At 41.9% G+C, this 13,657-nt stretch overlaps 2 protein-coding genes across 2 annotated transcripts in view; both read right to left on the reverse strand.

Annotated features, from left to right (window-relative positions):
- The window catches only part of MAT2B (methionine adenosyltransferase 2B), a 10,313-nt gene extending 9,344 nt beyond the window's left edge, over positions 1-969 (reverse strand). Inside the window, exon 1 of the mRNA XM_026047496.1 lies at positions 940-969. Coding sequence (XP_025903281.1) covers positions 940-969 — 30 coding nt within the window. The remainder of the gene's footprint in view (positions 1-939) is intronic.
- Positions 970-2,041: 1,072 nt separating this feature from the next.
- Positions 2,042-13,511, reverse strand: HMMR (hyaluronan mediated motility receptor). Its single transcript, XM_026047707.1, has 18 exons — positions 13,466-13,511; positions 12,525-12,605; positions 11,852-11,928; positions 11,473-11,553; positions 10,653-10,841; positions 10,250-10,336; positions 10,032-10,132; positions 8,989-9,063; positions 8,324-8,502; positions 7,422-7,570; positions 6,892-7,106; positions 6,170-6,286; positions 5,288-5,446; positions 4,390-4,539; positions 4,179-4,278; positions 3,784-3,960; positions 3,112-3,274; positions 2,042-2,498 (listed from the first exon to the last, which is right to left on the reverse strand). The coding sequence occupies exons 1-18, from the start codon at positions 13,509-13,511 to the stop codon at positions 2,479-2,481; spliced, it is 2,166 nt and encodes a 721-aa protein (XP_025903492.1). The 3' UTR covers positions 2,042-2,478.
- Between the last annotated feature and the right edge of the window lie 146 nt (positions 13,512-13,657).

The following is a 13,657-nucleotide window of genomic DNA, read 5'->3' on the forward strand; positions in this document are numbered from 1 at the left end:
CACGGAGCGCGGGGCGGGGCGCGGGGCCTGAGGGAGGGGGCGGTAACGGGTGGCGCTGGCGCTGAGGCGGCCCTGGAGCCCGCAGCGCCATCACCACCACCGCGGGCGGCCTCGGGTAACGTTAGAGAAAKCGGCTCCAGGGAGAGTGATACAGCCTGAACTGGGACTACAGCCCGCGAGTCAGCGCCCTTTTACCTTCAGTAAGTAATAATTGAACACTTGAAACCMCACCTGTCTGTATAAGTGACACAGCCAGTAGTCCAAGGACACTGTGCTCACAACACTTTTACTACTTGCTGCCTCTGCAAAAACTGAGGCCCCATTTCTTCTCTTCTAGCACCATGTCCCTTCCTTCCATCAAGTGTAAAACCCCCTTCCAAACACCAGTAATGGRTATTCTTCCAGATTTACTATTCTTTTTTAGGACACAATACCCCAAGTGCACAACTGCATGCACCCGTGATGTTAATTGCTCCCCCCAGCACTTCACTGGTGATCTCAGGAGCACCCTCAGTATGGGCTTTCAGCCACGCCACAGCAGAAGAGCAAGTCCGCAACAGACAGCTATTAAAAGGTTTATTTTTTTTTGTCTTCATGCATTACCAATACAAATGCTGTATTGTTCATTTGCCATTGCCATAAAATGAAAAAGTTAAAGTAYTTCACGTGCCCATCAGGCAGCTACTGAAAATACTTACTACTGACTTATGTTCATTTTTCCCAGTCATTTCCTGCCATAGCAGAATCCATCCAAGTAACATGACTACAGCAACCATCAGTCAGTTAAGTATAATGCATGACAGTATAATGGATGACTAAAGGCATCATCATTTTAGCATCTCCTCTTGTACACTTAACAAGAGCAGTGATTAAACCTCTCCCTCCTCCCCACTTTCCCAATTGCCCCAGTTATCTTTTCCTCTTAGTTCCCGACCTTACCTGCTCCATCTCCAGCAGCATTTCAGGCATGGYCTTCAACCACAGGGTGCAGTGGTCTGGGTAACGCCTGGAGCTCAGCAGCCTGTCCGTGCTCCGGGCTGCAGGAGCTCCAGGACTGACCTTTGAGACAGGAGCTCTGCCCTGTGCTCAACACATGCAGCCAAATCCTTCCCTAAGCTTCAGCTTATCCCCYAGGGTAGCAGCTAAGTCCACCAGGGTGAACTTACACTTCGATTGTTTATCGGTACAACTRTTGTGCACACTAGCCTGATCTGAATCAGACACTGCATCTCATGCCCTTTTCCTTTTATAAGAAACAGGAGATGGGACCTAATTCCATAAGTCCATTATTATAAGAACTCCCCATTTTTCTTCCAAGTAAAACTTCAGTCATATGGTCAAGACATTGGAATATATGATCTGAAAATTAACAAGTTCTTACACAAATGTTTTGRAATATTTGTATCTAACATGAAAATCACCAAATCCTGTAAAGACTAAAGCCAATAGAAACACCAGTAGCTTTTTGAAAAATCTTCAACATGGCCAACAGCAAAATCCTGTTCCAGCAAATTCCTATTCAAAATGCCTCTCCACACTTGAGAAACAAAACTACTTCAACTCAGGTTAATCCTTAAGCTTCAGCTGCACAAGTTTAAGTCATCCAGCAAATACAAAGGTGGCATTACACAATATCATACCAGTTTATTTACTGGACTTTAATATACYTTTTCAATACCTTGTTTTCTGAGGGATGACTATTTTCTACAAACACCTGATACCAGCTTAAGCAGCACTGCATTTCACATGCTAAGCTTCATCAATTCTTTCTTTGCAGCACCTTCACACAGGATTTTACTGGCTGCAAGAGCAGCCAGTTCCACTTATTTCATATGAGCTCCCTTCCTTTGGTTTGTACTGCAGAGTTGCGAGGAATTCGTTCMTGTTTTTCAGTCCTGTTTGTACAATCCATATACAAGATTTCTGTACAATTAGGCAATACACCATCTTTGAGAGACTAGTACTGAGTTTTGGTGTGTSCAGTTACAACTAGAACACAATGTCACTTAGACAGCTCTTTTTAATTTCTAGCTTATGAATCAAGTAGGCACAYAGTAGTTAAGTTAAAAACAAGTTTATTCTGCTATAGTGTACTTAGAAGAACAGCTAAACAGATCCTTTTAGGTTGCCAGACTCCCAACATACACAACAAATGCACCCACAACACAGCCAAGCTCCCACCCCACAAAGAGCAGTTGTTTTTCTCCTTCYCTTACTAAGGGAGACGAGAACATGGATCTCAGGCCATTTCTTAGTCTCTGACTGCAGTTATTGTATAAAGGGCTGGAACATAGTCATCCATAGGCTCCAACTAAGAGTATTATTAAGCAACGTCTTTTTAAAAATAGATCACTCTATATCATTTTGCTGCTACTCTAATTTGTATTATAAACAGCTGTCAGCTTCACCTTTCAGCATCCTGTGAAGTCTTCACTGCAACATGAATTTCTTCCCTTGGCTTTCCTTAAAACCAGGAGACTAACTTTTGTTTCTGTTACCTACAATGAAAAAACATASTAAGTTTGTGTTCTTGACTCCTCCCCATCACATCTAGCCATCATTTGTCTGCTGGAAGATGACTAGGGAGGGCTTCATTTTCCATGTGAAAGGCAGGACCGGGGTTGCATATCCTGGAAGGTCCTCTCACATAAAGGGCCATCTGCACCATTGCTTTTTACTCTTATACCTACAGCAGTAGAAGCACCTGAAAGACAGCAACTAAAAGGCAAGTCTCACACCCTGCGCTCAGGTCCAACACGAGTCAGTTCATGGCCACACTTAAACACCCCAGTGTATGAGCTACATGTGGCAAGGGGCTGCCCCAACAAATAAACCCTGAGCAATGAAAGGGCAGGTTCACATCTTGCAACATTGCACAGGCAAGCTGATGCCTTGTAATCTGCTCCCCTCCCATTAAACACACTTTCTCTTGCCTCACATGACACAGGCCTTGCTTAGTTCAAGTTAGTAAAACAGGACTGAGAAGCACTCTTTAARAGGTAGACGTAGCCTTCATCTGCCACAGATGAGACAGGAAAAAGCATCTCTTTTTCCCAGATCAAGTAGACACTCTTTAAAACCAACCATAGTTCCTGCAATGTTCAAGCTTACCTTCTTTGAGAGGGGTTTTGGGAGGAATATTTTCCTTGCTCTCATGCTGGAAGGCTTTCGAGGGATCAAACCGTCTAATGCCCTGAACTGCATGTAGCTGCTCTTGAAGATCCCTGCTGGTTTGCCTCTCTTTGGCTAGGAGTGCACGTAGTTTTGAGACATCCTAAGGTGGGGACAGGAAAAAAAAGGATAAAATATCAAATACTTCACAAGTCAGAATAGGTACAGGAAGAAAGCCTACTGCATCATTTGCTGTAACAATACTCAAAAGAACAGATACCTATTAAGTGACCAGTTAGCACCATTGTCTAACACAACTAAACAKTAAGCTTCAAACCCTATTGGCCACCCTAGGTGGCCAATACCCTATTTAGTGTTTTTAGCAGATAGCTTGGTAAGCCTAAAATCTCCAAAACATAAGAAAAACCCAACTGATCTTCAAAGGAATCTTGTCACGTRTCTAGTCCAAGCTAAGGCAGATGATTTGGTTTCTAGAGACATGAATCTCTACTCATGGTCATCTAACACCCCCTCCAATGTAATTATCTATTCATAKCACAGAATTTAAGCACACTAAGGACAGGTTCCCCACACAAGCGCAGATCGGTCTCTAAATTCTCAGAAGAATCATCCGGAGCATCAGTAAGTTGAAAATCCTGACTATTAACAGACCTGTTTCAAATGTGTGTTTTCCTCCTTCAGCTTCATAACATGCTTGATTTTTTGTTTCTGGTTCTGGTGGCCAAGCAGTTTAGCATATGCATCACTCAGTTTATTCAGTTCTTCTTGAGCTGCACCATGCTCATTTAAGAGAGCATTTTTCTCTGCTTCAAAAGCATCAAGYTGTTGCTGAAATACACATTAAAAATATTAACATTTTTAGTAGAAGTCGATGGAAGTTTAGACTAGTTTAGAAAGAATGGCTGCTCAGGGAACAGTAGCTTTGGCAGCCAGTGTCAGRTAAAAGCCTTTGAAGAGCAAATAACTTGTTTATTTGGGCAGTGCCTGAGAAGTTCCGTCAACTGTACCCAATCAAGACAGTAACAAACATCAATGTTGTGACAGACCTGAAAAGGTTTAGTTTTCTTATGCAAATCTTCATAAAGAGTACGCCAGGTCTTGATCTCTTCTTTTAAGTCAGAGTTCACATCTTSATTTGTGTTTTTCCTAAAATCAAAGACAGTTTTGTGATATTCATGTGTTAGAAAGCTTATRCCATTTCTTCACTGTCCAACTGGGGCACCGGGATTGAAGAGATAAGCTTGAGGCACAAGTTACCTGGACCTTTCCTCTTCAAGACTTTCCAGGTCTTGAGCTTGTGCTTCCAGCTTTCCCTGAAGCTTAGTCATTTCTGCAAGGTAAGACTCCTTGGCTTTCTCTATTTCGGCTTCTTTCAGTGCCAGCTTGGTCTGGGCTTCCAAAAGCATCCTGAGAAAACATTATCTATCTTGAATGAAGGCATATATCGAAATATATGCTGTTAGAAGACCATTTTGGTCAAGGCTTCCTATATTAACTGCTTAATGCTGTTAGCCTTTTGTAGGAGATAATTCATTTGACTTTTTAATGCAARAGGAGCATTGCTTGAAATACTTTCAGTCTAAGCAAGATTAGGTAAGACTGTTTGTCTAAGATGAGTTGAAGGATTCAGGTCAATTCTACAAAGGTTGCCCTCCCTCTCCTCTTTTGATCAAGTTGCAATATTTGTTTTATCATCTTGAAGACCAAGAAGCTTCCCAGCCATGCCCGCGAGTCAGCAAACCCAACAGGAGTTCAATCCAACTGTTCTCATCAGCTGCAGTGGGAGCTTGAGRCAACAATGAACAGGTAAGGAGAAAAAAGCTACAACATTTTGACTACCGTTTTAGGCAAGCTCAGGAAAAATCTAATGGTGGATAACCCTAAAAATACTGGCAGAACTAAAAAAGCCATTTTGTTATCAAAACATCTGATAAMCCGTAGTACACTCAGGCAAGACAGAAATACCCAATTCAGACGGGACAGAAAGATATTTCTTTTGTTTACTAATACTTTCATCTCTGACTGCAGTAGCCAAGAAGAGAAATATCAGCTTCTAAGCACTCATTTTATTTGACACAGGACCATGCGAAGCCATAGGCAGCAGGCAAACCTCAGCTGGTATTCTCTAGCTTCACCAAGTTTCTTGACCCCATACCTCGCACATTCTTCTTGTGCTTTGCTTTTAGTGTATTCTGCTTCCTGAAGTAACTGTAAGGTATCTTGACCTACTTTTCTCTGACTGGCAACCTCTCTTTCCAGTGATATCTTATCCAGTTTAAGAGCAGATATTTCTTCAGATGTGTTTTTTTTGTAGCTAGGAGGAAAAAAAAACAAATTGAGACCAAAAAACAGACCTTTGGGCCTTACAGGAGCAACACTAATTGCACTGAAGAAAGCCATACTCTATTTTCACTTCTAAACCATCTATAGGTGAAGCTTGCATCAAAAAATATCCTACTCATCTCCTTGAGGTGCTTTTGCACACTTGCAAAAACTATCAAATCTAAAACATGATTCCAGCCTGCGTCTCGGGAAGGGACATGTGCAATAATATCCTCCAAGTACATCTGCTGGCAGACCATGACTATGTCGTGTTATTAAACTTCAWATCCTTCCAAGTACACAGCCTGCTCCTGTCTTTTGCACACTATCATGTAGAAAATCTTCTCCACACATTATTTTCAATGACTTTAGGAAAATAATTATTCACTTCAAGTTCTAAGTCTGAGCAGGAACTAATTTTGTAAACATCCTTGGTACAAAAAAGCATCACAACATATTAGGATTGACACCAAGGTTCAAGAGCAGTTCATTACTGGACTTGCTAACAGTTCAGAGTAAGAAACATTAGCTCCTTAAACCTATGGCATGACACCAGACAGGTCACTAAACTGGCCTAGTATGCAGGAACACCAAGTCAGTTTGTCCATGCCAACTAGTATTACATTAAATACTGCTTTACAACTGTGACACACACTTGAAAAACACTTCTGGATCCAAGTGAAAGCCAATTCTGGATCTTAATGCAATTCAATACCTTTCAAATTCAGCAATAGTCTCTCCAAGTTTGCGCAGTGTATGGCTGTGCTCCTCATGGATTTGCAGGATAGCATTCCTGTGTGTTTCTGCAAGTTGCTCCAGATCAGCATTCTTCCTGTAACACAMGTCAGCATTCCTTACTGGAGCTAAGTAAGCCTGAATTAGTGCAGTGCTCTTGTCATTTACTGTGTTTAAACTTTGCTGTGGCAGCCGTACATGTACTTTGACAGAAACCAGCAATTTGCCTACCACAGCTTTACAAGCATTCAAATCCTATCCTTATATCAAATGTAGATATTCCTTCCGTCTTAATTCCCTAAAATAGCTGTAGACAATTACCCTTTTATTATTTGCTAGAAATCTTGCAAGAACTAGAACAGCTTCCTTAAAAAGACTTATGTCTTCCCTAGTGAGTGCCCTCTCCACAATGGGAGCATTCAGTATGACCCCAAGGTGCTCATCCTTAGATACACAAGGATACTGCGACAGTACCAGCAGATTGCGCCTGTCTCAGCAAGCTAGGTTTAGCAGTTCCATATTAAAACATCCTTAAACCAAATGCAAATCAGTGATATGGATTCCACCTCATTTATCAGTGAGTTACCAGGAAGAAAAACTTATTTCTGCTCAGCCCTCAAAAATGCAATTGAGACAAAACCTTTTTCTTTTTTTTTTTTTTAACATTTTGTAAAAGCTCTCAAGTCAGGCAGTTCTACAAACCTTTTCAATTGCTCTTCCATTTGAGCAAGCTCTGAGGCTTTAGATTTGGTTTCTTGTTCCAACCGCTTCACCAGCTTCTCAGCTCTCTTCTCCTTCACATGCAACTTGTCCAGCTCATCCATTGCCCCTTTCAGCTCTTCTTCCAGGAAAAGCCTCTCCTTGGCTACTTCTTCTTGAAGATCCAGTAACTTCTGGCGTAYCGATGCAGAGGATTCCTGCAGACCGGAGTAGAAGATTTCCTAATTGCTGGTACTTTGCTAGTCTTTACGTATGCCTATCTTCAAGGCCAGCTTCAAGTATTTCAGCTTTTAAAATAAGAATAAGGGTACATCTAAGCCAAGAAAAACAACAACTCCACAGCAGACCTGTGACCGTCATCAAGACTTTAGGGCATGCAATTTCTGCCAGCAGTGGCTGTTTCTACACTCCMCAGTTAGTGACTAATGCAGCCACTTGAACATCATCAGAATTAGAATACTTTGTGCTCGTTATTAAATAAGTCAAAAGGCTGTAGTTCAGAGTTTATTTACCTTTTCCTTCTGCAGCTGAGAGAGAACATCCTCTTGTTTCTGAAGCAGGTTTTGGAGCTCTTGCTCTTTTAGGAGATATTTTTTTTTCAGATCTTCTATTTCAGCAGTCATACTCTGGTATTTCTCTCTGCTCTCAGAAGACTCTTYCTCTGTGTAGACAAGTTGAAGAACTAAAACTCTGCAACTATCTRTGTTGATCATAGTACACCCATTCCATCCTTTCAAGCTATTTAGGCAACGGGAAGTACTTCAACCCCCTGGAAGCTCCTCACAAGTGGCTGAAACATGTGATGAATATTAACAACTGCAATCATAGGGACAGCCTTTTTTACATSAGCAGTTTAGTTGGGAATAAATAATTAATTTGGCAAGGATAATCTTCTCCCTACTACTATCACTAGAAAGCCGAGTGGTATACAGAGAGCAGAGCACTGGCACCAAGCTGCCTTCCCTCCCCCTCCCGCCCCCCCCCATTTCTTCTGTGAGGTTTCTTGTGGAAGAGACAGAGGTCAAGATGTTCCTACGCGCATTRCCAACACCTCATTTGGAGCATGCCCCTACCAACCCTTAGCAAAGGGAAGCACATTAGTGCTCTTTGTTAGCAAGGCGTGAATTCCAAGTCAGGCACTGTTCAGACAAGTGGTCATCCTTTCACATGAACAACTTCTATTTCCACATTACCCACCTTAGTACCGCTCTACAGAAGGCTATTTTTAAGGTATAAGAAGTTACACTCTGGGCAGTTTGTCTCCATACTGATAAAAACATGCTGGGTTGTTTTCAATAAGACCTCAGAGACACTGCACTCAAACCAGTCTGCCTTAACATTTTAAAACAACCCAATTTCAAGGTTCTAACAGATTTGCAACTGGTTCTTACCCATGCCAAGTACTAGCAATTACCTTTTTCCTGTTCAAGTAGCTGACATCTTTCCTTAAGTTCATTTATTAGTTTAAATGCCTCTTCTTCTTTCCTCTCAAAGGAATCCTTCAAGATTCCCATGTCTTGATCTTTCTTGATCAGCATCTCTTCCATCTGGGCAAGGTCCAGTTTGTATTTTTCTACTTTTTCTGCAACACTACTGTATAAGAAAATTTGGTTGTGTTACCACTATTTACTTTGCACGTTTACACTTCAGTACAAAAAGAAATAGCTTTATTTAAAAGGCAACTCTATAAATTTTTATCATGACCAAATACAATAGGGAGTCAACCTTAACTTACCTGTCCCAAACCACTTATTGCACATTAAGAGAACTACTTCATGTGTAGYTTATTTCAACATTGACATCTTTTTTCCAAATTCATTACATACGAGCATTCTATTATACTCTTGCACKATATTGTTTAGCTCAGAAAAGCAGACATTTGTAAAGGTGTTAATACTCCTTTCCATTATTTCTAGGAGAAAAACAAGCCAACCCAAAACCACCCAGCTTATTCCCCSACTCCAGTCTCATATAGCTACATGATTGTTGCCTACATTCTACATTAACAGCCATAACCAGGGCTTCATCTCCCAGTCTTTTAACTCACTCAATCCCTCCCAAACAGGTTACTTTTCTTACCTGAGCTCTGTGATATATTCCAAGAGCTTTTCGGTGTCAGACTTCTCTTCAACCTTTTCTCTTTCAGTAGCAGATCTGAAAGCAGAGAGTTGCCATGACTTGTTAAACACACAACTGAAAGCTATTTGACTGCAGACAGGATGACATCCTTGCATCACAAGTTAGACACTGAACAAATGCTCTCCATAATCTAGTTCGACAAAGTGATAGTGACTGTGGAGAAGCATGTGCTGTCTTTCATGGCTTGTTTCTGTTGCACATCATCTCCTTATTTGCACTAAGGCTGCGGAGCCATGTGTCACCATCAGCTGTGCCACATGGGCTGCATTAGTTAAGCTTAGTCRAGTTAAGCAATTTCCCTCTGTTAATGGCAGTGTGCACATTTTCAGCTTTAGGTATTGTCAGTTTAAGTGATAAAATGCCTGCTCATATTTGAGCACTTGGACATTCCAATTGGCCTGCCGAAACACAAAACAGCAACTATGGAGCAACTCCGAGGGTATCAGAAGTGCCCTTTAATCCTCTTACCAAGAGAGAAGTGACTAGTTTACATGATCTTTGCCAAATTTCTGGGTTCTGAAATAATATCTCAACTCAAGTGCTACTGCTTTATTCTTCYTTCTTGTCGTCAATTTGTCTAGTCCAATAGAAACTAAATATTCAAATGCTAAATATTCAGACGTCTTAAGACAAGTCTTTTGCAAGAACAGTAACTCCTTTTCTTACCCTGCACCCAAGTAAACAACATTCAGCCAAATCTCACTGGAAGGAAGAAGATTTCAGGTGTTTTTCTTGCATCAAAAGGTTAGATCTATTAGAGAAACAGGCWCTTTCATGTTAGGCCTATAAAAATGCAATCAACTGTAAAACACCTTGCCATAAAACCTCKTCCAGGTCACATGGACTAATAACCATTCCCTCTTGGTAGACAAAGAGGGAAATAGCCTGCATTTTCCCTGAGGTAAACATGCACTGTAAGGTATCAATGTTAAGCACAGCTMGCAGATATAACACCTAGGTCAAGCCCCTTCCCCAGTACTTACAGTTTTTCTTCTAACTGTGCTACTTGTCCTTTTGAGTGCTCTAGATTCCTTTGTACTTCCTGCAACTTCATTTCCATATCTTCCTGCTTTGCAAGAGCAGTCTAAAAATAATAAAAATTAGCAGCCAAATACCACCAAAGTGGGACTTACTAAGGAAATGAATACTTCAAAAGACAGTGGGAAGCTCACAGTACTCTGTACAGTACTGAGGATCTTACCTTTTCCTTGGCATCTCTCTTGGTTCTGAGCTTCATTAATTCCAAGCACAGGCTGCTCATTTTCTTCTGCATGCCATCCTCAGACAGCTTATTAGAAATACAAAAAGACAACTGAACCTAACCSTAATCTCAACTTTTTTCCAGAACCACTTAATTCAGCGTAACCCTTCCATAAACAGCACTCAGCTTCCCCTGCCCTCAAGGAACACATTGGCCAGCCCAACTCCATCTTTAGCCAGACATGCACAAAAGGGTAAGGTTGAGGTGCTGGGGCATGGGGCAGGAAAGGGGGCCAGTGTGGAACCAGCTGCTGATTCATACTGCCCACAGCTAAAGATGACTGCAGAATGAAGTCAATGAAAGCCAAGTCAAAGCCAAGAGGAGCTCAGCTGTTGGACGGTACCTTTGATTTCAATAATTCATTGGTTCTTGTTAGTTCAAGAAGTTGCTTTTTCAGGCATGCTACATTGGCCAAAAGGGATGTTTTCTCTTGCACCGCAGCTGTCAGCTTGGCTTCAGTCTTGGCAAAATCCTCATCCAAAGCCTGAAGTTTTTTATCCTGTTCCCCACGCTCTCTCACTAATGCACGGATCTGAAACAAAWTTATTATTTTGAAGTCATGTGAGCCAGAACTTAAGTATTACACATTTCCTGTATTCCCGTCCAAGTTAACTATTTCAACATTTTTAACCCATGTCATTCAGAATATTTTCAGCTCTGTCACYCATAGCAAAAGCAACAAAACAATTACTGTAATCCTGAACTCATGTAAGGTATCTGAAACTTGAACCTGTAGCAGAATTGATCTCTCCTCTCTACTGAGAGAATGAAAACATTATAACTTGACATTTGAGCTATACCAAACAGACATAGTCCCAGCACCAAGAGGGAATGCTAACTGCTCTAAACTTTCAATTCTAGTCAAAAAAAGAAACCCACAGAAAGTCATTTAATAATACCATTCTCTTATCAAGTCGCATAATATCCTCCTGAAACATAGAACTGTCCTTTCTTGTTTAAGAGATRAGCTACAGGGCTGTTGAGGGTCATTAAGAATGAAAGTAACTCTGTTCATCTGACCCCCTCAATACTTCCTACCTACCACAACCTTTCAGAAGCTCTGTTCTTCCGTAAAGCATTTGCCAATTTGTGTATGAAAGGCCAATTCTGCCAGCTTTTATTTTTCATTTCCAGAGAACTGCACTCACACCATGTCTTCTTACCTCCTTCTCCAGTGTCTTCTGCTTTTTTTTCTCTTTCATAAGCATGTGATCTCTTCTAGGCTTCAGACTTCCACTGGCTGGCTTTTGGAAACAGATTAATTATAATCATTTAAGTTACCCTTACAGATCACCATAASAGGTCAGAATAAGAGGTTTTACTCTACTCTCAATTACTAAGCAGCACAAATTAAAGCATCTTCCAGCTGCTTCTTTAACCCAGTGAGGCATGAAAGTAGATGCCATCACATATCCAGCACTATCTAACSACAACTATAAAAAGAGACTATGGACTCTTAAGTAATGACACTAACTAATGAAGCATTAATTCAAGTTTAGCTGGAGTGAGTAGTACTAGAGACAGCACAGTACAAAGCCTTACTATTGATCCAAGAGATGCAAGTCTTCTTCCCGTGAGAGGAGTAGACATATTCTTTTCACTATTCAGGTTGGTTTCAACTGAAAAATAATGCAGATAAAGGTGTATGAAGCAGSTGTGCATGTCTATGATGAAGCAAGTTTCACCAACTCAGACAAGGTGTATGTASAAGAAAGAATGACATCTCATTATTAGACTCCCCATTTCACAACTGAAGCCCAGTTATTTTCCTACTGCAAACAAGCTGTTCAGCACTCTGTTCAGAAACAAGCTACAAAGTAACAAAAAAGTCTGAAAATGCATTTTCTGGCAGGTTTCCCCATCCCCAGTCCAAAGTCACACTGTTTATTTTCAGCTGAGAAACAGTGTATATCTGGAAGGAAAACAAACAAAATGGAAAATATCACTCCTTGAAAGCAAGGTTACAGAAGCAGCTAATTGCAAAAAGAAGACCCCATAGACTCTGAAAATCACATGGAATGYTTCTTTTAGACAAAAACTTAAATCACAAAAATCATGTTTTCGCAACTACTAAGTCCATGAGCTGGAAAGCAGCCCATAAATCCCCACCAAAAAGAAACCAAAGCCTTAACCAGCAGGAGGAACAAGGCTCTTACACTGCTGTTTTTCCAAGACTCTGTTGGTGCATTTTGTACCAGCTTTCAGCACTACTTACTCGTCTGCCGTCTAACCCGTTTGCGCGTCTCTGAAACCAGGGACATTCTTGCTGTATCTGAAGATTTGACATCACAGGATCCTGGCAGCAGGGGACACACAAAAAATGGAATATTTACAAGAATAATAAAAAAAAACAAAAACAAACACCAAAATAGTAAGCTGAACCTAGCAAGACATTTAAATTAGACCAGCTCCAAATTTGACAMCAAAGTAAGTAAAAACCCTCACAGGAACCACAGTATCAGTTTTGCTCTGCTAACAGGGAGAAAGCTCTGCAAGGACAAGGTGGGTGAAGAATAAAGGCTTCTGCAGAGCTAGAGAGATCACTGTCAGCTGCTAAACCTGGCTTTTCAGAGGGTGCACCCACTCACCACTTAAACTGTGCTTTACATACAGAATATTTGACAACTGTTTTCATATTCTATTTGAAAGAACATGTTATTTAAATACTCATGAACTGCAAACATCTATTTTTAACACTTAGGGTACCTGTGCCCTTCCCTCCCTATCCCCCCACCAAAAAAACCCCACACCTCTTGGAGAAAAAAAAAAAAAAAAAAAGAAAAAATACAGAAGGAACCTGACCACAGAAGCAACCTGACCACAAACTCTTTCCATACTGAAAGCAAGGCAGCCGCCAGCCCAGTAAATGCCCCTTGTCTGCTTTGCTTTTCAAGCTAAGAGCAGAAAACAACCACCCAGCTTAATATTATCCAGAGAATGRGCAGTACAACTAAACCAGCAAGTGGTCACGGCCGAAAACGGGTCAGAAAAGACGACTATAGGAACCAGCTCCACTGTGAACATTTGCAGCTCGCTTTTGGCTTTGCGCGGCGACAGCGCTCAGAGAGCGGCCGCCAGCTGCCCCAGCGGGAGCCCTCGCGCCCGGAGGATCAGAGAAGGCAGGAGCAGCCGAGGCTGAGGGGCCCGCGCACGTACCGGGGCCGTCGTTGAAACGCCGCAGCGAGGCCCGGGCGAACGCCATGTCCGCGACAAGCGGCCGCCGCGCCCGCTCTCCGCGTTCAAATGGCACCAACGGCCGCCGCGCGCCGCCGGCAGCCAATCAGCTCCCGCGGAGCGCGCCCGCTCGGCCAATCGCGGCCGGCCTCGCGCTGCGCACGCGCGTCGCCC

The sequence above is a fragment of the Nothoprocta perdicaria genome, unplaced genomic scaffold (assembly GCF_003342845.1).
Source record: "Nothoprocta perdicaria isolate Ctin4 unplaced genomic scaffold, notPer1 scaffold_5, whole genome shotgun sequence".
In the NCBI taxonomy this organism is placed as follows: Eukaryota; Metazoa; Chordata; class Aves; order Tinamiformes; family Tinamidae; genus Nothoprocta; species Nothoprocta perdicaria.